General features: G+C 40.1%; 2 protein-coding genes across 3 annotated transcripts; both read left to right on the top strand.

The window, feature by feature from the left end:
- The first annotated feature begins 1,701 nt into the window (after positions 1-1,701).
- Positions 1,702-15,355, top strand: mgrn1a (mahogunin, ring finger 1a). Of its 2 annotated transcripts, XM_053511031.1 has the most exons (17): positions 1,702-2,103; positions 5,422-5,540; positions 5,624-5,712; positions 5,803-5,949; positions 7,096-7,213; positions 8,291-8,357; positions 8,456-8,499; positions 8,885-8,932; positions 9,335-9,403; positions 9,560-9,719; positions 10,493-10,605; positions 10,838-11,064; positions 11,701-11,815; positions 13,056-13,101; positions 13,227-13,343; positions 14,204-14,246; positions 14,435-15,355. In XM_053511031.1, exons 1-16 carry the CDS (start codon positions 2,016-2,018, stop codon positions 14,242-14,244), a joined length of 1,608 nt encoding a protein of 535 aa, XP_053367006.1. In that variant the 5' UTR covers positions 1,702-2,015; the 3' UTR covers positions 14,245-14,246; positions 14,435-15,355. The 2 variants fall into 2 exon arrangements, with proteins under 2 accessions (XP_053367006.1, XP_053367005.1); XM_053511030.1 differs by lacking the exon at positions 14,204-14,246.
- A 1,670-nt stretch (positions 15,356-17,025) lies between these two features.
- On the top strand, positions 17,026-20,160 carry foxj1b (forkhead box J1b). Its single transcript, XM_053511033.1, has 3 exons — positions 17,026-17,230; positions 17,418-17,981; positions 19,351-20,160. The coding sequence occupies exons 2-3, from the start codon at positions 17,445-17,447 to the stop codon at positions 20,158-20,160; spliced, it is 1,347 nt and encodes a 448-aa protein (XP_053367008.1). The 5' UTR covers positions 17,026-17,230; positions 17,418-17,444.
- Positions 20,161-21,889: the final 1,729 nt, after the last annotated feature.

The following is a 21,889-nucleotide window of genomic DNA, read 5'->3' as shown; positions in this document are numbered from 1 at the left end:
ATCTTTTGCAGAATCTTTACTCAATAGGTATTTATGTTAATTTAATATCCATAATAACACAACTGTGACAGCAATTCCAGCTGTAATTCAAATCCACTTGTATTTAAAAAACAGAAATGTAACATTAGGCAGTGTCATCCACAGCAAAAATTAGTACGTCAGGCTGAGCTCAGAGCTACTGAATCAGATCGTTTACAGCGAAACAGTGCATATGACAGGCAAAAGTCGGGGCTGCATGGGAGCAGAGTGAGGAGCGGTAGTGAGTTGACCGCACACTCCATTCACAGGCACTGGTACACAGGTGTCAGGATCTGCATGCGGGCGGAGTTGTGGGTGATCGCTAATCATTTATATCATAGGTTTATATTAAGGCAGCATGGTGGCTAAAGTGCTTAAACACTTTCACCTTGTACCTTCATGGTTGGTGGTTCAAGTCTTGTCTTGCCTCCAGCCTGTATGCGCGGAGTTTGCATGTTTTTCTTGTGCTTGTCGAAGCTCCGTAGATTCACATATTGTGGACGATCTTTGACGTAGTTGGTTATCCAGGTCACCAGTACAGTATCCACCTGCATGTCCAGTAGCTTATTCTTGAAAAGTAAACAAAAAATTACCGTACCGTGCTGACTGCCTTGTCAAGATGAGTGTAAGCTCAGTGTAGCAGGAAGATAATAGCGTTCTTTACAATGATGTGGGACTGATAGTAGTTTAGTGATGGTTCTTTAGGACCAGCCTCTCCAATGACTTCATGACATGTGAGGTCAAGGCTACTGGTCTGTAACCACAGAGTGTGCATGCGTGTTTATGTGCATGTGGGGTGTAGCTGCTGGGAACGGAGGACTGGGGAACGGCTAATGTGGTGTTAGGAAGTAAGGGGTGTGAGCTAAGGCAGGAGCTGGGTGATGGTTAAGCAAAGACCACATCTTTAAACCTGTTTGACTCATTGACCTCTTGAAATTCTATCAACTGGTCAGCATTTTTTCCCCCTCATGGTCCCTGATGGTTCATCCTATACCACACATGACTTAAGTTCTTATTAATTGTATAATCCCCTTTCACACAGACTTGTATGGTATATGCTTCATATTAAAAAACAAATAAAACCCTACGTTCATTAATATGATGAGTCTTTCCTGTAAAAGAGGTCTGCTCACTTACCTTTACTTAACATTTATGGAGGGAGTGTCTTACTGTATGTCAGGCGGCACTGTGCCTTATTGATTAGCATTGTTGCCTTCTACATCCAGGGTCCGGGTTCGATTGCTGCCTCGGGTCTGTGTGCATGGAGTTTGCATGTTCTCCCCGTGCTTGGAGGGTTTACTCCGGGTACTCTGGTTTCCTCCACAGTCCAAAGACATGCAGATTAGGCTAATTGTTGTTCCCAAATCGCCATACCAAGTTCTCATGGTGTGTGAATGTGTGTGTGTGTGTATGGATTGGCACTGCTGTTAGAGCTGCAAAATGGGACCAACTCCATATTGCGATACACTGTATGTATTTGGATACAATGTAAAATATTTTTTTGTCAATATAGTGCAGGACATATTTTTGAACGGTAAATGACGTCAGCATTAGTTACAACCCCAGAACTAAGCGTATTCCTTATGAAGTTAGCATCCTCAGGCTTATATTCCTATGAACTACGTATCCCATGATGCTCAGCGCCATGAACTAACGTCTCGCGGGGTTGCTCGTGTTGTTTTCAGTGTCGAGTCTGGATCCCTGTTGGACTGTTGTTTATACTGGCCACATATATCCCATTTTTTTTTATTCGTGTTATTTATCTTTTATTTGTCTGCGTGAGTGGGTGTTCCGAGCGGGTTATTTCCCCTCTATGTGGTGTAGTACTGTTCTGGGATCAGCGATGAACGCACGGTTTTCCCCAGGAGAGCTGGGAATGGATCTGTAACGGTGGAGAGACGGGTTGGCCGTACAAGCGTGAGGCTGCCTGCCAGAAACAGTCCGCTTTCCGCTTCCTTAAAGCTCCAGGCTTTTCAGCAGGACATTACGGCGGGAACATGGGCTCAATACTTAGTCGAAGAATTGCTGGAGTTGAAGATATCGATATTCAAGCCAATTCCGCGTACAGATATCCTCCTAAATCCGGTAAGATTGTACTGTACATTACAATCAGTATCATGCAAAGGCCATGCAAAGTGTTGCTCTGAAATCTGACTAACAGCTTAGTACTGACAGCTCAGTACTCATCACGGATTGAAGAAGAAAATCCTTACTTCAGCTCAGGTCAGTCATTTGTATCCAGTAGATTTGTCATATACAATGTGTCAGGGCAGGGGTTGTCAAACTTATCTATCTATCTGTCAGATTATCAAAGATTTAGGTCATAAACTCATCAGACAGGGTGGCACGGTGACGTAGTGGTTAGCACAGTGGCCTCGCACCTCCAGGGTCAACAGTTCGCCCCGGGGATTCCGGTTTCCTCCCACAGCTAACTGGTTTGCCCGTAGTGTGTGAATGAGTGTGTGGTGCATGCATGTGTGCCATGCCATGAATTGGCACCCTGTCCAGGGTTTACCCTGCCTTTAGTGTGCCTGTAGTTTCCTCGGTTAGGCTCCAGGACTCCTTCAACCCTGTGTAGGTTTAACAGTATAGAAGACAGATGAATAAAAGACACATCGAACTAAATTAGTTTGAATCATGTTTTTTATTTATTTATTTTTTTTTTATTGTTTTTTTTTTTTAACTTATGAAATACAGTGATCAGCCATGACATTATGACCATTAGCCTAATATTAAGTATGTCCCCCTGTTTAGCCACCAAAATCTGTGATGCACTTTGTGTTCTGACAACTTTCTACAGGAACCAGCATTGACCCTTTTAACAATTGGAGCTACAGTAGCTTTTCTATTGGATCGGCGTCAATGGGACTTGGCTATCCATGACTCTGTCTACAGTTTACTGGTTTTCCGTCCTTTTACCACTTTTTATTAGGTTCTGACTGCTGCAGACCAGAAAGATCCCACAAGAGCTGCAGTTTTTAAGTTGCTCTGACCCATCACATCACCCATCACAATTCAGTAGTTAGAAATAGCTACAGATACATTATCTCATTAAAGAGGCATTTGGAACTGAGTGGGATATATTAGCCAGCAAGTGAACATTTTATCTCTGAAGATGATGTGTTAGAAGCAGAAAGAATTTGAGCAACTTTGACAAGCGCCAAAATCTGATGGCTAGACACCTGGATTAGTAAAACATTGAAACTGCAGTTCTTGTGAGATGTTCCCGGGCTGTATTGGTCAGGACATGACCATAAGTGGTTAAAGGAAGAAAAATTGGTGAACCGGCAACAAGGTCATGGGTGCCCAAGGCATCACTTTTTTTAAAATTTTTATTCTAATAGTAAAGACCTACTCAATCTTAGGCAGGTGATCATAATGTCATGGAAGGATTGTGTTTATAATTGAAGCAAAATGAATAAATTGTTTTAAAAGCTTTTTTAAAAAATATAAAAAAAAACTTTCTGTGAGAACCAGACTGACTAGTAATCAAGCGAGCAGTTCATTAGGCTTTGAGTTACAATTATGTCATTATAATCATAACTATATACTACGTTAAAACATGACAGAAGTAGTGTGTAGTGCAAAGTGAATTCCATCACACTCACAGTGATAATGAAATCACGCTCCTGGCTATGTATCATGCAACTAGATCCTATTGTGAGCGCCACTGACTTATGCATTACACACTGCTCCCTCAGTTCCACCAGAGGCAGCTGGAGTGCAGCACAGTTTAGTGATTTACCTACCTAAACCAGACTGATGAGTGTTTGACAGCAAATTCGCCATTTATTTACTGTGCTGTAGAAGAGGTGACTGTTGTGGAGCAGGAAGTAGCAGATATTAGTAAGAGTGAGGTGAGTAGGGCGTTAAAGAGGATGAAGTGGAAAGGCTGTTGGTCCTGATGACATACCTGTGGAGGTATGGAAGTGCTTAGGAGAGGTGGCAATAGAGTTCCTGACTAGTTTGTTTAACAAGATCTTGGAGAGTGAGAGGATCCCAGATGAATGGGAAAAAAGTGTATTGGTGCCAATCTTTAAGAACAAGGGGGATGTGCAAAGCTGTGGCAATTACAGAGGCATAAAGCTGGGAAAGAGTAGTGGAAGCTAGGTTAAGGGCAGAGGCGAGCATTTGTGAGCAGTAATATGGATTCATACCTAGAAAGAGTACAACAGATGCCGTATTTGCTTCGAGAATGCTAATGGAGAAGTACAGAAAAGGTAATAGAGAGTTGCATTGTGTCTTTGTAGATTTAGAAAAAGCGTACGACAGGATGCCGAGAGAGCAGCTGTGGTGTTGCATGAGGAACTCTGGCGTGGCAGAGAAGTATGTTAGAGTGGTGCAGGACATGTATGAGAGCTGTAAGACAGTGGTGAGATGTGCTGTAGGTGTGACAGAAGAGTACAAGGTGGAGGTGGGTCTGCATCAAGGATTGGCTCTAAGCCCCTTTTTGTTTGCTCTGGTGATGGACAGGATGACACATGAGGTTAGACAGGAGTCTCCATTGACTATGATGTTTGCAGATGACATTGTGCTTTGTAGCGAGACCAGGGAACAGGTGGAGGAAAGTTTAGAGAGGTGGAGGTATGTTCTGGAAAGCAGAGGAATGAAGGTTAGCCACAGCAAGATAGAATACTGTACATGTGTGTGAATGAGAGGGACCCAAGTGGAACGTTGAGGATGCAGGGAGCAGAGGTTAAGAAGGTACTTAGTGTCAATGGTCCAGAGGAATGGTGAGTATGGAAAGGATGTGAGAAGTCGTATGCAGGCGTATTGTGTGATGAAAGAGTATCAGCGAGAATGAAAGAGAAGGTGTACAAGACAGTGGTGAGACCAGCGATGCTCTATGGCCTAGAGACAGTGGCACTGAAGAAAAGTCAGAGGCAGAGTTAGAGGTAGCAGAGATGAAGATGTTGAGGTTCTCTTTGGGAGTGACAAGGATAGATAGGATCAAGAATGAGTTCATAAGTGGGACAATGCATGTTTCATGCTTTGGAGATAAAGTCAGAGAGGCCAGATTGAGGTGGTTTGGACATGTTCAGGGGAGAGACTGTGAATTTATTGGTAGAAGGATGCTGAGGCTGGAACAGCCAAGCAGGAGGTCTAGAGGAAGAACAAAGAGGAGATTTATGGATATAGTGAGAGAGGACATAAAGTTAGTTGGTGTAAGAGAAGAGAATGCAGAGGATAGAGTTAGGTGGAGGCAGATGATTCGCTGTGGCGACCCCTGAAAGGGAACAGCCGAAAGACAAAGAAGATTTTACTGTGCTGTAGAACCACTAGTTATCTCCCATAATTGAGATTTCTAAGTCTTTTATTTCTATGATTCGATTCACAGGCCTATGTGTGTTATACCGATATAAGTCCACTTCCATGCTCACTATTTTGATTTTCCAATTACAGGCAATTATTTCACCAGTCACTTTTTCATGGGCGGCCAGAAATTTGACACACCCCATCCTGAGGGATATCTGTTTGGAGAAAACATGGATTTGAATTTTTTAGGCAACAGACCAGTTCAGGTGAGAAACCCAAACGATTTTAGTGACCCATTGAGTCCTATAAATATCCTAATATTACATCATTTCCTTTCTCATTGTTCTAGTTTCCCTACGTGACTCCTGCACCTCATGAACCAGTGAAGACCCTGAGAAGTCTTGTAAACATCAGGAAGGACTCCTTACGGCTTGTTAGGTTTGTCCCATGTAGCAATTTGAATTTGACCTTTTTTTTTATACTAAAAGAAGGTAAGCATTAAACGTCGTCTATTTACCTTGTTATCAGGTACGAAGCCGAAGACGAAAGCACTGCAGACGAAGCTGGAAATTCTGAAGTCTTGTACGGCGTGGAGTTTTACTTTGACACTGATGCCAGGGTCGCCATCACACTATACTGCCAGGCTTTTGAGGAGTTTTCTAATGGAGTGGCAGTGTAAGTAGTCTTTATAGCAAACTATGCAAATTCTACAGTACATAGTAAATGCACTTGAGACAGATCAATAGTTCTCAACTCCGGTCCTGAAGGACGACTTCCCTGCACATTTTAGTGTTTCTAAGCTCCCAGCACACCTGATTAAACTAATCAGCTAATTAAAAGCCTTTACTGAATTAAAGTTGGTGTGATAGAGCTGGGAAAACATTAAGTGTGCAGGCCAGGTGGTCTTCCAGGACCCAATGCACACATGCTGTCGGTCTTCATACGACTGTTACAGGTCAAATTAAGCATGTAGGTCATGTGATTATGCACCAGTACTGTAGTCTCTGCCTTTGTTACGTGAGCCCAAAGAAATACAACACTACTTTAATCAGCTTCAGCAATGCCATGGAAACTGCAGCACACACAAATACTTCTGAGCGTCGGTGGTCAATCATAACGTTAAAACCACCAAGGATTTGCGTTCCCCTCGTGCCACTGGGGTGTGTGTGTGTGTGTGTGTGCGCGTAAATACACTAATCAGCCATAAGATTAGCACCTGTCTTGACCCATTTCAAGGCCTATTTAATATTATGTTGTTAGTTTTAAAGAGATCTTGAGTGAGAAATAAAAAGAAAGTTAGTTCATATTAGGGGAAACATCTGTTTGAATCCAGACCTCTGGGCCATCCTGTAGATAATACTCTAATGCTGTATCAACTATTTAAAATGTAAGCTGTTTTAAAGCACGTTCATATACCTCATTAAAGTAAAAAGAACAATACAAATGATTATACTTTCATAATAATCCTAATAATATCAACAATAATACAATAGCAAGATAACCAGTGATTGCAATAATCAGTGAACAAAGCTAAACTATTTTTTTTAATAAAACAACAACAAAAAAAAAACTAAAACTAACAAAATACTGCTCACATGCAGCCAGTTTTAAACACTCATTTATCTGGAGAGAGATGCATGAGCAGAGGCTGCATTTCAAAAGCTTCCTAAATCCATGCTATGGAGTCACAGAGGTGTAAACAGCTGTACTGTATATATACTGTACATGCAAACCAATGACTGCTCGTACATTTAAATAACGATATTAGGCTGTGATAGTAAGGCTGATATTTTTAACATTTTTAAAACATTTGTTTTTAAGCTATACTCCAAAAACACCAGCTATGGCATCTGAGACAGTCTGCTATAAGAAAGGAATAAACCAGCAGTTTTCTCTTCCGTCTTTCAAGATTGATTTCACTAAATGGAAACCAGAGGAGGTAAGAACCGTAAATATTTTATATGTCATCCTTACTAATTGCTGTGTATTTCTAAAACTCATTTTCACAAATTACCCTCATAAAGCGTGGATTGTCTTCTGTTAAATGTTTCATGAAACAACATCAACATAGAACTTGTACTGCAATAGCTGTGTTTTTTTCAGACACACAGTAGTTATGCTGGAGTTGGGACACTGCGGATAAAGTATTGCCTGGGCCTGGGACAAACCCCAAGGAAACCCACATACACATGTGCAATCCCCTAAAATGCAATTGGATAAAATCCAACTTTTACACATTTTTTTAATATCATATTTAAGAATATGATATTCCATATTGTTTACACATTATGTGGTTAAAAGTTTGTGGACTCTTGATCAACTCGCCATATTTTTTTGCCTTAAGTCCATTAGCATTTACTTGCTGGTTCACTGCTGTTAAACAAACTCTTCTGGGAAGGTATCTCACTACATTTTGGAGCATTTTGGGCTTTTGGGATTTGCGCTCATTCTGCCACAAGAGCATTAATAAGGTTAGACACTGATGGTAGAATAAGAAAACATGATCAGACGTTTCAGTTTATATCCACAAAATGTTTAGTGGGGTCACGGGTTATGTGCAGGTCACTCAAGTTCTTCCACATTCACCTCGGCAAACCCTGTCTTCATGGCCATGCTGAAACATGTCTAGGCCTTTTAGATCCCGTGGAGGGGATTTGCAATGGAGACAACATGAAGATCAAAGAATCCAAAGCAATAGATTTGTAGAAGGCACATATTTGGGAGTGATGGTCAGTCCCCCCTTGTGACTTCTCAAACACTTTGGGCTCTGAAACTCTCTTTAAACCCTCTTTTTTTTAACCCAGCCCAGGCCCAGCATCAGTGCTGACTCAAGGAATATTATCCACCGAAGTTAGTCCTGTGGATTTTTAGACATATTTACACAGTGTCTTACTTTTTCTCACTGAGTTTTAACTTCTATTACAAACTTTTATTAAACTTTTTTAAGGGGAAAAGGGGCTTTCTATAAAAGGTTTCTTATGATTTAACACTGTGCAACTCTTGATCTTTTTCTTAGCTAAACTTTGACCTGGACAGAGGTGTTTTCCCTTTGGTGATTCATGCAGTTGTGGATGATGGAGATGGTAGGTCTTACAAGTGTAATAAAAAAATATTCTGTTTTCAAATTTATACGTAGTTGAACTAGTCTGTCAATATTGATCAATATTCTTTGCCATTGCAGACGTTGTTGGACACGCCCATGTACTTTTAGCAGCGTTTGAACGGGTATGCAATGAGTTTTGAATCTTAAATAGCATTACTGAAGGAGAATGATTATTCACTTAAAGCTCTTGAATACATTGATAACTAAATATTCATTAGCTGGAATTAGTTTTTTGTGGTTGAGTTATCAAAATATGAATGTGGGGTCGAACCTGAATGCTTGTTTGAAGTTTGGGATAGTGTGAGATGCATATTATTTTCAAATATTTGTACATAAATAATCCGAATATTAAAATATCAACAATTTAAAAAAATGATATTATTATATTATTATATCAAAATATTGTTGGAACAAAATTGCAATTCAGTATTCATTAGTTAAATAAGATAATTAAAAAAAAACTTTATTTTACATTTGATTTCGTTTCATTTTGTCTTTTTTTCACAGCATGTTGATGGCAGCTTTTCAGTGAAGCCTCTGAAGCAGAAACAAATTGTAAGTGATGTATAAGGGTCAACACTGTTACTTCATTCAGATGGTAGTTCACTTCACTTTCGATCAGGCAATATGTTTACTTACTTTTTAAGTTCAGCATGGCGTTTTCTTCTCAATCTTTTACCACACATAAAGAGAACTCACATGACACTCACGTTGAACATTAACGACTACGACTACATTTAAAAGGCTCAGTTAGGCGTAGATGTAGAGGTAGAGCGACACAATAGTAGTGGGTGTGCATGGAGGCATTTGACATTATAAAACTGTGACTGAGCTGCTTTCATTGCGTACAAGGGTTGTTGTCAACCGAAACACTTCAGGGCAAACATGAAGCGAGTTTACTGCCCACCTCCTGTCCCAGTGTAGATAAGCTCACCTTGTACTGATGCCATCGTGCAGGTTGATCGTGTCAGCTACCTACTCCAGGAGATTTATGGCATCGAGAATAAGAACAACCAAGATACGAAGGTAAATCAAGCTACTGTCTCGAACCACTGACATATAAGAATGTCAAGGTAGCAATAACCCATGTGCCTTCACTAATAATTTACAGCTAGCTGTCCTTATGGAGGTTCCTGTGTTCTTAATCTTTGTGTTATATGACCACATTTCCCCCCCCATTAGTCTGTAGAGGATGAGAACAGTGACAACAGCAGTGAGTGTGTGGTGTGCCTGTCAGACCTGCGCGACACACTCATCCTCCCCTGCAGGCACCTTTGTCTCTGCAATGCGTGTGCTGACACACTACGTTACCAAGCCAACAACTGCCCTATCTGCAGACTGCGTGAGCATCTCATTAATCAATGCATACACTTCTGCCGGATTGGCTTGTTATCGAAACAGGCCGAGTCATGTTTTCTTAGCATGATAATGCATTTTAAACAGAAGTTTAAACAGCCGATTAATCTTTGTGTTATACGATCACGTTTCTTCCCCCATGGTTTCTCCATATTGTCTGTATTTAATTTAATTGGATGCAGTTGTAAATGGCCGCTGTTGTAAATGTGTACAATACAGACTTTTGAAACACTGACACCTGCTGGACAGAAGTAGTATTTGTAATAGCATATAGTTAGGGCATTGTGTGCTGTTTCCTGGAGAAACATTGTAGGAGAATGTATACATGGGTGACTGGCATAAAAGATTAGAACTCATTCCCATTGACGGAGGACATTGGATTTTTATTTTTATATTTATATTGTTATTAAGCTTATAATAACAATATAAAGAACATAAGCCTAAATATCCACTCAAGCTTAAAGTTTAACAGATCTACATATTTTAAAGAAAGTATAGATTTCCAAAGTTTCAAGGTTTTCAGAGTGATAGTGGGAAAAAAGATAGAAAACCCCTGTGGGAAATCCAGTGAAGGAAATGAGAAGCAAAGCCCTTTATTAAACATTTGTAAATGTTTCCCTTTTTTTGTTGCAAAAATGCATCTGGTAACATCTGGGCTCATTGTAAAGAGGGTGCAACAGCTGTGTTTGCTTAATTATAGTGCAATATTTTTTTTTATGTTTGCTTGTCCTTAAATGGGCTTTTTCTCCTCCTCACTAGCCTTCCGAGCACTGCTACAGATCCGTGCAGTGAGGAAGAAGCCTGCTGGAGTGCTCTCCACTGTCCCCTTCAGTCCAGTGTTATCTCAGAGCTCAGACAACACAGAAAATTCGGTATAAAGCTATGCTTTAACTATGGAGGTTAATAAAAAACTAATATGATATCTTTAAATACTGATATCTTTAACAATTAGTTTTCAACAGTCATGGCCTTAACACATGGACTTATTTCCCATTGTATTAAGTAAAATATTATGAACCGTTCATCGTTGAAATAATTTTTGCAAATAGATTTGGACATAATCAGTAATCTGAGAGAGTTTTGACCTCTTACATTGGCTTGTAGAACTCTGAGAACATCCCTCCGGGCTATGAGCCCGTTTCTCTCCTGGAAGCTTTGAATGGCGTGCAGCCTGCATCTCCTGCTCTGCCCTCGGCTCCTCTATATGAAGAGGTCCAGTATTCAGGAGAGATGGGTGACCCACTGACCCTGAGCTTAAAGCAGCAGAGCACCGTCGAGCTCAGTGCAGATCCAGCAGCTCTGAAATCCAAACTCAGCAAGTCACCAGATGGGTACTTACACTTTGGACACTTTATTATTATCATTATTATTATTATTATTATTATTATCATTATTATTATTATATTAATCATAATAATAATAATTATTATTATGATGATGATGCATTTTTACTGTAGTGATTTTTACCTTGCTATTAGAATGGTGACTGATCATCTATATGTCCTGTTCTATGACTCACTGCATGTTAGCAATATTCGATAAAAAAAAGGAACATAAATAACAGCAATATAAACAACAATAAAATAAGACATAATAAATATAAACAATACATAAACATAATGAATGTAATAAGTTTATTTAAGGCTACAATTAGTGGAAAGTCCTATTTATCTTATGTTGAATGTTTCTGGCTTATTAAATTGTGTATGAAAGTTTTTCTGAGATCAGATTTAAAATTTATTTAAATTTTTTTATTTTATTTTATTGAAGATTTAAACCATGGTTGTGCATGATGTATGATTTCGAAGCTCGGTTTGTCTATCAAAATCAGATTTCCGTTGTTCAGTAGGCAGCAGTTCACCTGTCTTTAAAGACTAATTAATATTTACCAGCATTATATAAAATGCATGAAAGCCTGAAACCTTTTCTATGAGTGCATATATTCAGTATATATATATATTCTGCAGGTCTACACGCTCCCCCACGTCTCCTATCCAGGAGGAGGAGGATGAAGAGCATCTCTCTGATCTGTCTGATGCTCAGCCTCACCCTGCGCGGCCCTACAGTTCAGCTCCAACTGAGGTCTGTCCTCAGCATCTCGCCTGCATAAAGTATTACTGTATATGAATAATCTCAGATTCCTGCCCTATACTCGTGTCGTACTCTATTAATTACATCATAAAATGAAGCTGTTTACGTTATTTTTATTTTTATTAAACCATTTAGAGAGATGGTAGTGGTAAAGCGCTCGCTCTATCATCCGGAGATCGCTGGTTTGAACCCCGGGTGATGCTGTTAACCTCTCACAGCCGGAGGTCTAGAGAGAGCTGATTGGCCGAGCTCTCTCAGGGGGGAGGGATGAGAGGTACTCAGTGCTCCCACATTAATCACGGCTCTACAAGCCAATCAGGGGCGTCTGTGAGCTCGCGCAGGCGGAGGGAGCGGATAGCACTGTTCCTCCAAGTGTGTTACGCTGACCCCAACGGTGCGTGAACGAGCAATTAAAAAAACGTGACGCCACGTGGATCGGAGGAAACACGTGGGTCGGTCTGCGGCCCTCCCGACTGATTGGCGGTAGATGCTTAATGTGGGAGCCTCCAGTGACGGGGTGGAATTGGATACCACTAAAATTAGGGGAGAAAATTTGAAAAAATAGAAATAAAAAATATAAAAAAAAAACCCTTGTTTTTTTATTTTAATAGGCTATGTTAATAATCTTAATTAATATAATATTATACGTAAATTAAAAGATGAAATTTCCCTACTGGGCCTCACAAAATTGCTGATGTGTCCCAGGCAGACATTGAATTTGATACTCCTGACTTTTGGCTTTACATGGCTAAAAAAAAATTACATACAAAAAAACAAACATTATATTTCATTGGCAAGCATAATGTAAATGACATGCTAAATCCATGTTTGCTGTGGATGGGAGCATAATTTTCATCTAAGAGACCACCAGCTAAGAAAGGAAATGTCTCACTGAGAGATGGTGATTAATCAGAAAAAGCATTGAATTAAATTCTAGTTTTCTTTTGTTGTAGGAGAGACATGCATTCAGACCGTAGAAAAGATGCTTCATCTATATGTGACACTTATATGTACACTTCTCCTGTAAATAAATAGAACAGGAGAAAATATGGCAAATTACATACACAGGGGTAAAACACGCTGATCTTTTTTTTTTTTTTTCATTTAAATAACTGCCTCATTTAGTGAAAGAAGAGAACACTGGTAACAATAGTCATTGTTGTAACTGTGTACATTACTGTTTGAGCTGCTCAGTGCTCTGAAGCTGTTTCATCCCTCCTCCCACACCTAGGCAACAGTAGATGGTATAGAATCAGATCCAGGATCCCCTAATACAGGTAAACCTACATTTGAGATGAATTTATATTATTTAATTCAATTATCTATTATTCTATTATAATTGAAGTGTAAACTGTAACATCCTTGTGTGTGTGTGTGTGTGTGTGTGTGTGTGTGTTTTCAGGGTCAGAGGGCAGGTCTGTGGGGGTGTCTGTGAGCGAGATCCTGCAGGACTGCCACAGTGCACGCAGCAGCCTGAGTCGCACTGAGAGCGATCCCTCAGCAGACCTGGCACTGCCTGGTGAGTCAGCTCTCCTTCATTAGTACTTTCGTGCTCCTCGTACATGGTCAGCATCAGCCCCTTAACATTCCCCCTACACTTCAGTGCACTGACTCGCTACAAGCTACACCCTCGTTTCGCTCTTTTTTCTTGTGTCGTTATTTACTCTTTTCTGTGTCAAGATTTTTTCAGCAAGTGTGTAAGGACCCGGTGTTTTCCTCGGATTTCAAAACATGCTGTATGGTTAGTTACTAGGTTTTAAGTGTATTAGGTTGAAGCTATTGAACACTTTAATATTTGTTCATATTAATTAATGAACTCTCTTAAGACCTGTATTTTTTTCGGGATCTATTCTAGTATAATTTCAGAAATGCCTCAACCTAAGATTAAATGATCGCCAAAAAACCATGTTGGTGTTGTGCATTATGATGAGGAAAAATTGCTTAACTCAAGTGGCACTATGCTGAAGAATGATCCAGACATTTTGTGTACGAAAGATTGTCCAGAAAAGTTTAAATATTGAGGGAACATTACATACAAGTTTATATTTAATCTTTATACGTTAATAGGTTTATTTCAGTATTTGAAAACAATCTACTAAATTCTGCAGAACTGTTGAAAAATTCTGATTTGAGTCAGAATTGACTAAACTAAAGAAATGTTAATAATCTTGATTAGATTAATTAATGCGATTGGTCCTGATAAATAATTTGAATTGTTTGACAGCACTACATTTAAACTCCTTGCTGGACTGCTGATGATATTCTTGATGTTTAACTTTGATGTGCTTTTACAGTCTGATGCTTGTGTGCTTCTGTGCTGTTCTGTTTCTTAACCCTCTCTCTGTTAATCTGACCTGAACTTACTCTCAACTTGCTCAGCATCTGAGTCCTGGTCTACTGCTGTTGAGGAATGTTCATAACGGTATGTAGGAGCAGTTCCCAGAGCGATCGCTTCAAGCTACTTTCACTTTATTCTTGTTGCATTAATAGCCTATGGCTTTTGTTTATGTAGTTCTGCTTTTAAACATTAAGGAATGTTGTGTGCATAGCAGCTATCTAGCAGAATCCCTTCCTGTAGCAATATTTACCTTACTGTAGTGATCTTTTCAGGGTCATCAGGATCCATTGAGAGTCTGAAGAGTCAGAGCACCAGCAGCTCCATCCAACCTTTGCTCTGCCTCCCCAGCAGCCTGTGTATCGAGGACGAGCTCCTCAGCCCCTAGCAGCACTACGCTCCTGTGTGCCTCTGCGTTATAGCATTTCTGCTTCAATTAAGAGTCTCATTCTAAGAATAGCACAATCACTAATGTCTCCTAAAGGCTATTAAGAAACAGCATTGCTCATTTGAAAGGTTCGGACACTATTATTTCTTTGCTGTGAACTACAGACCTTTTGAACACTGACACTCCTTTCATTTAAATCTTGTGTGTTTTAATGTCTTCTTCATTCTGACAAGTGTCATTGATGATCCTAAACTAATGAACACATATTTCATTGCTTTGACACATCTATAATTGTGGTTATGATTTTTTAAATTTATTAAGACACTATTTTTATAGTACTAGTGCAATCATGTATGGTCCAATCAGTTTCTTTTAAGATTTATTTGTTTCATTTTGTTCGATAAGTTCTTGTATTTTTTTTAATATACTCTATTAATATGTAAATGCAATTCCAATTGTCTTTCTGAAAAAATATCTATGAAAACAATCTGTATCTGTTAATGTCGGTTTTGGTCAAAGTGTTCAAAATTGAAAACCATGAACATTTACTTGAGCGTTAAAATTAATTGTCTTTTTATTTCCAAAAAGCATCAGTATATCTGTTAAGCTTGATCCCACACTAAAATGTTTTTAACACTTGAAACTGTGTTTTAGTCCAGAACTGTGCTTAAACTCTGACTAAAAGCCAGTCTAGCCAGTTACAACCATGGCTTTTTAGTGATTCACTGCTTCTACGCTCTGTAGAATGAATATTGTATATTTGTATGTATGTAGTTACATCATTTTATCATAAATTGCTGTACATAAATTCTTCCTGCTGTCCCCTTATTTAAGACCATAATCCGTCTCATTATATTGGATACAATATCATAAGGTGGAAGGTGGCCTGCTGCATTTGACCTTTTTTTTTTTAACATAGTCAGTGAAAAAATTGTAAAAATTTTGTTCATAAGAAAGCTAGAAAGATAGATAGAGTACTTTATTAATCACTCACTCATTGTCTATACCACTTTATCTTGTCTGCCTCGGGGAGTGGGGGCATTGTGAAGAAGTGGAGCCTATCGACAGAAGACTTGGGGCATGGGGGGGCAAACCATTGCAGGCACACACATTCACACACTGTGAGAACTTGGGAATTTGGGAATGCCTATTTGTCTAATCTACATGTCTTTGGACTGTGGGAGGAAACCGGAGTACCCTGAGGAAACCCACCAAGCACGGGAAGAACATGCAAACTCCATGTACACGGACCTGAGGTGGGAATCCACAGTGCTAACCACTAAGCCACCGTGCGGCCCACTTTATTAATCCCAAAATGAAACTGAAATGCTACAGCAGCCAATTCACAGATTATACACCAACATACAGGCAACAAGTTGAAGAATAATGTTAAGATAATCAAAATGAAAAAAAAAAACAGTGCGAAAAGGGTAAAGTTAATAATAGACGTTTAAAAAAATGTGTGCAAAAACAAAGAAAAGAAGACATTTAATCTACAACTATATTATTAACGTGTACTTAAATTTTTTTCTGAACTTGAGACTAAAATGGAACAAATAAGGAGTGTAGTAACAGTATACTGCCACAAGATGGCGATCTGCCATTGACTTGAGTAATGTAATATAACGCACGAAATAACACGTTTGTTTATTAAACACGCATGAATTATACCCTTTTTGTGGACATTATTGGTTTTTAAATTATAAAAGAAAAAAGATTAAAAGACAGAGAGAGAGTATAATGGGCGGGTGTTGGGGGAGGGGGTATCTAGGGTGGAATGGGGTTAATAAGAAGAAAGCTGCTTCACGCGGGCGATGTGGCGGGCGGCCTGCGCGCGCTCCCTCAGTTAGCGCCTTTCCGCGAGGCTTGGCGCGCGACTCCACCAACGGCTTCATGTTATAGACTGCAATGTGAGAAGTGTGTAGAAAAACACCCCTACACACGCACACACACACACACACACACGTGAGGACTTAACTACAATGTATACAATTACACACACCAAACTGTCCATTGTAGCCTTATACACAGTAAAACCCATAGTGTTGAATTAACACAGAATATAGTGCTAATCTTATTTGTCTTTACCCGGATATTTCTGTTAACGTGTGCTGTAGGTGTTTATCTGGATTAGCACTGAAGTGTGTGAGGGTTGTGGTGTATGGTGGCGAACGAACATGACATGTGCCATCATTCTGTAATTCTAAAATGATTCAACCTATTGATTGTCAAACTAATGTATTCTGACACAAGTATCCCGGACTCTTTTGTGTAAGTGTGTGTGTTTTGTGTGTGTGTGTGTGTGTGTTCTGGTAAAGACACGCCCCTCGGTGCATTCTCTCCACACTGCTGCGATACGAGACGCTCGCGCCTGAGCTTAGCCAATCAGAGCGCGAGCGCTTTTAAAGGGTCGTTAGGAGCGCACGCGACCGTTTTAAAGTGTTTTCTGCATTGTGGATCATGACACTCTGGACGTGCTAGTCTCGAGCTGGATCTAATTTCTTTCGAAGAAGAATGGAGTGAGTGAAATTCAAGCATTGCGACTGTGCGTCTTTGCTGCTCATCTCCTCCTGAGTGAATGCACTTGTTGCGCTTCCTCCGCCTCCACCTAACGGACTCGCACTCGTTCCTCCGGGCCAGGGGCTTCGCAACAGGTTCACATTTTCCCCCATCGCCGAGGCAAGTAAGCTTAATGGCAGCTCGTTTTAAGTGCATTTTTTGTGATGCATACATTTAATATTGTATTTGTCAAGATTTGCCTATAAATTTCGAATTAAATAATAATAATAATAATAATAATAGTAGTAGTAGTACGTTTTGCACGCTCAGGTGTAATGTGTCTGTTTGTTTTTCTCTCTCTCTCTCTCTAGAGCTCTTGATCCGAGACGTGTTTCACGATGCCAGTGTTGACGAGTCCAGAGATCGCCAAGAAGTTCAAGGAGAAATGGATGCTGCTGCATCCGGAGGATCAGGAGGACGCGGGCGGTGCTCTGAGTTTTGACGACAGTCTGACGAGCCTGCATTGGCTGCAGAACTTCTCCATCGTGAGCGCGACTCCGGACAGAGCGCCCGGTTTCGGCTGGCGACCTCAGCAGCTCCTGCACCCTCTGGGTGGCACCGAGTCTCCCTCCAGCCCCCCTGCAGGTGACACTGCTGCCTCGGGCACCGCACACACACCCGGGAATCCCGCCGTGTCCTGCAGCAAGCTGGCCGGACCGAGCGCCTATTCGCCGGTGTACGGGCTCAGCGGAGCTCAGTCGCACGAGGAGGTCGATTATAAAACCAACCCGCATGTTAAACCGCCATACTCGTACGCCACGCTCATCTGCATGGCCATGCAAGCCAGCAAGAAGACCAAAATCACCCTGTCCGCCATCTACAGCTGGATCACCGAGAACTTCTGCTATTACAGACATGCCGAGCCCAGCTGGCAGGTAAACACCATAAATATATGTTTGTAAAAAGTTCAGATAGCTTCTCATAAAAATAAAATAAATAAATAGGCAAATAACTGGAAAAAAAAAACATTCAGTGCTACTTCATACTTAAAACTTTCAGTGCACAGTAATACATTCTATTCATGAAGGTTTTTAAGTAATAAGCTAATCAATTTTTTTTGGTACTGTAGTAACCCATTCTGGTGTAGTACACCAAGAAACAAAGTTCAATATTGATTGATATTTATTTAAATTTCTCATGAATGAAGGCTGACATTTACAGAAGACTTTAAGGACTGTGGTACTGTGATGAAACTCTTAGCTGCAGTTAAACATTTAAATGGTACAAACATTTTAAAGAAAGCCATATACCTGTGAATTACAATCCAGCCAAGGTGGCTCGTAGGCTCTGCAGGTGATCCCATGAACGTTCTGTAATTAAAACGCCTAGTCCTTGAAAATCGATGGATAACTTGTTGCTCACTTGCAGGTTTTTAAAGGAGTTCCTGGGAGGCCAGGAAACAGGCAGTCCAGTAATAGATACTCTGTACTGAGATTTTTTAAAAATTGATTTTAATTGTGTCCAAGCACTAGTGGAACGCTGGGATAAGTGCATTAGTTTAGCAGGGGATTATATAGAGAATTAGAGGGTGTTTTTTGTCTCATAACTGTCTTCTGTTATTCTGCACAATTAAATGTCCCAGATTGATTTGAATGCCTCTCACATAATCTATGTAAAACACCTATACAAAAATTAATTACAAAAAACTCTGACCACTTGTTCATGTCCATTCTCTTAGACTGTACAGTGTTCAATGTGATATGTGTTAAGATGCTCAGGAAAAGGCTTAGCTGGGAGGGTGGATAGAAACCGAACCCACTAAGCCCAAGAGCCATAGTATAGCCTGGGGACTGTCTGTATAATGATGGACCCCTAGGGGCAAGATGCTGGCAGTGTGGCACATCTGATCATAAGAAACATGCAGTGCTGCATTACAAGAGAGCCTCATTAGGAGCATTTGCTCTCCTGTACACACAACACTTCCCTCCCCCCAGTGTTCATCTCCACCAGCACCACCCACTGAGCACAGTGGGTCAGGGAAACAGGACACCTCGACCTGCTGTACAACGAGACCTTACAGGGGTCATTATGTAGAAAACACGGCATCGTCATAAATAAACCTGTTTTTGTAAATGTAATGCACGTTGTAATTGTGAAGAAAATACAGCACATTGTGGTAATAAACCTCCAATGAACCATTGTGTACCTCCATTTGCATTTACATGCTTTTCAAAAAAATGAGTCATAAATGAATGGTACATGCCTCCTCAATTAACAAATCTCAATCATCCCATTCTCTTCCAGAATTCAATTCGCCACAACCTGTCTCTGAACAAGTGCTTTATGAAGGTCCCTAGACAGAAGGATGAGCCGGGAAAGGGAGGCTTCTGGCAGATCGATCCCCAGTATGCAGACATGTTTGTGAATGGTGTCTTCAAACGCAGGCGAATGCCTGCCACAAATTTCACCACCCAGAGACAAAACAGAATTCTGTCCTCTTGCTCTCCTTACAGCCCCCAGCGCAACCCACAAACGGGCATGGATCTCTACCAAGAACCTATAACTGGCAGCAAGCGCAAACAGGCCTGTCCCAAACGAGGGGGCAAGCTGGGGAGAATGTCTCAATCTCCCCTGTTAGCAAGCGAGATCAAAACATCAGATGTGCTCCGGGGAGATTTCGACCTGGCTTCAGTGTTTGACGATGTTCTAAGTGGAAATGGCAGCACATTTGAGGACCTGGACATCAACAGTGCTCTGAGTTCCCTCGGCTGTGAGATGGAGGTGTCCACTCAGAACCAGCATGCGTCCACTGTGTCCAAATGGTACAGCAACGAGGACGAGCAGGCCTGTGCTTACTTGGAAATGAGCAGCATAATGGGATGTAGCATGGAAGACTTTCAGCGCCAGCAGCAGCCACAGCAACAGCAGATACACAACCATCAGCAATATTACGAGGGACTGGCCCTGTTTTCGGATCTGCCTCAGCAGCAGCAACCCTGGGAGATCAAAGAGGAGGTACAGGCCATTCCTCTGTCTCTGGATCAGAGTTACGGTCTATGCGAAGGATTTTTCTCTGAGATGCCTATGTGGGAGAGGGGAGAGGTTTTTCTCTGAACACATGCACTGTCGATGCTGGTCTGCTGGCCTGCTGGCCTGATGACTTTCGTTTTGCTACATTAGCATACTGAATGGTTTAAGAAGTACTATGTAATTATTGTTTTTACTTGCTTTGGATTTTTGTTCCCTGAGAATCTATGCTAAAATGTTGATAATTATCCTCATTGTATTTTTTAAGACATTTAAATCATGTTTGGATTCAATAACATGCTAATGACTACAGTGGAACATATCAAAGTAGTGGCAAATTTTGTGTAGACAAATCAAATTAAATCTATATTAATTTTAGTTGACTTCATATTTTAGATACGATCATAACATGAATATGTGCTATTTTTTACATCTTTAAAATAATCAGATGGATGGGATGGGGATGCAACAAGCCAAAGTGCTTTGCAGAAATATTTACAGAGATTTTCAGATACACAGCACAAGCACTTTGAGGCAGTGTTTAGGTTTCATTCCTATATATCAACCTTATAATTTATTTGATGAAATGTGAGAAATGCAGTTTGTCTCTTTTTTTCATTTCTTTCTTTCATTTTCTCTCTGTTTTTTTTTTTCAAATCATTTCATTTTTTTTTACATAAGCTGTTTTAAATGCCATTGTCCTGATTTTTTATTATTATTAATTATTAGGAGCAATATGATATTAAGGCAAGGACTGTTTTAGATTTGTATTTGTATCAAGTTACCTAACATGCAACTTGAATCTAATTATATCCTGTACTTGAATAAAAGGATCAACCATCTCTGCAAGTTGTGGTGTAATTATGTATGACAATCCAGTGCTGTTTCAAGCCTGGTGCTCAGTATAATACACATTTATATACTGCAAAACTGACCGCAGTTAATTAAAAGGTAAGTCCCTGGGATTACCGTAAATCTCTAACAACATGATATTTCTTATTATATGAAAGATTCAAAGGTTAATCAAGAGACATTTCAGACATTTTCTAAAACCCTTCGTTGTAAGGTTGGGAAATCCACCATTTACTGTTTTACTAGAAGGTTGTAGGTTCAATTACCACTAGCCTCCTCATGTTTCTTTCACCCTAGCATCTTTTAGGGGACATTTAAATAAATAAAATATTAGCTTTATGTGTGAGTGATACTGCTGTCATCTTTATACGCAATTATGGTTGGACTACAGTTTTCTGGTATGTGGTTTCTCATTAAAATTGAAAAGTGGGTTTTAAAGCAGTATGTTAATTACATAATTTGGGAATTTCCACTCTTTTACAAAACCAACTCATTACATTTTAATTGTCTGGATATTGATCACAGAGCCTGAGTCAGTCGCTCCGGCTGAACACGATGCCGCACACAGGTCATCATTCTATACCAGTTTCCCTGCGCTCTAGCTGATCTTGTGTTTTACTGACAGGACAGTTTACTTATCGACAAGAAGAGTGCAAATATGCTTCAGACATGTCTGGACTGGCCCATCTTCTTTAAATGACTTTTAGTTGCACTGAATAAATAACAGTAATACAGTTTGTGTTATTTTCCTCCTGTGCCAGACCTGTGCTGTGCTGAACTTTATCCTTTATGGCTACATAATGTGAAAGAATGGTTGGGCAAGCTCAGACACCACTGATAAACCTTTCGCCAATTACAGTCATAAACAGTTGGAATTTAAAGTCTGAGAGCAATGTAAAATTAGTTTTTGATTTTGATTTTCAGTAAGTTTGGTCTTGGTTTTTGACGTAGTGTGAAAAACATC

Source organism: Clarias gariepinus, chromosome 14 (assembly GCF_024256425.1).
Source record: "Clarias gariepinus isolate MV-2021 ecotype Netherlands chromosome 14, CGAR_prim_01v2, whole genome shotgun sequence".
Classification (NCBI taxonomy): Eukaryota; Metazoa; Chordata; class Actinopteri; order Siluriformes; family Clariidae; genus Clarias; species Clarias gariepinus.
The sequence above is the reverse complement of the archived record's forward strand: the minus strand, read 5'-3'. Positions and strand labels throughout refer to the sequence as shown.

Bases quoted from the DNA above. Each gene is read 5' to 3' on its own strand.
- mgrn1a (XM_053511030.1), top strand. From the start codon at position 2,016: ATGGGCTCAATACTTAGTCGAAGAATTGCTGGAGTTGAAGATATCGAT. The intron at 11,816-13,055 runs GTCTGTCCTCAG...TCCCACACCTAG, and splicing joins ACAGTTCAGCTCCAACTGAG to GCAACAGTAGATGGTATAGA. The intron at 13,102-13,226 runs GTAAACCTACAT...GTGTGTTTTCAG, and splicing joins TCCAGGATCCCCTAATACAG to GGTCAGAGGGCAGGTCTGTG.
- foxj1b (XM_053511033.1), top strand. From the start codon at position 17,445: ATGCCAGTGTTGACGAGTCCAGAGATCGCCAAGAAGTTCAAGGAGAAA. The intron at 17,982-19,350 runs GTAAACACCATA...ATTCTCTTCCAG, and splicing joins ATGCCGAGCCCAGCTGGCAG to AATTCAATTCGCCACAACCT.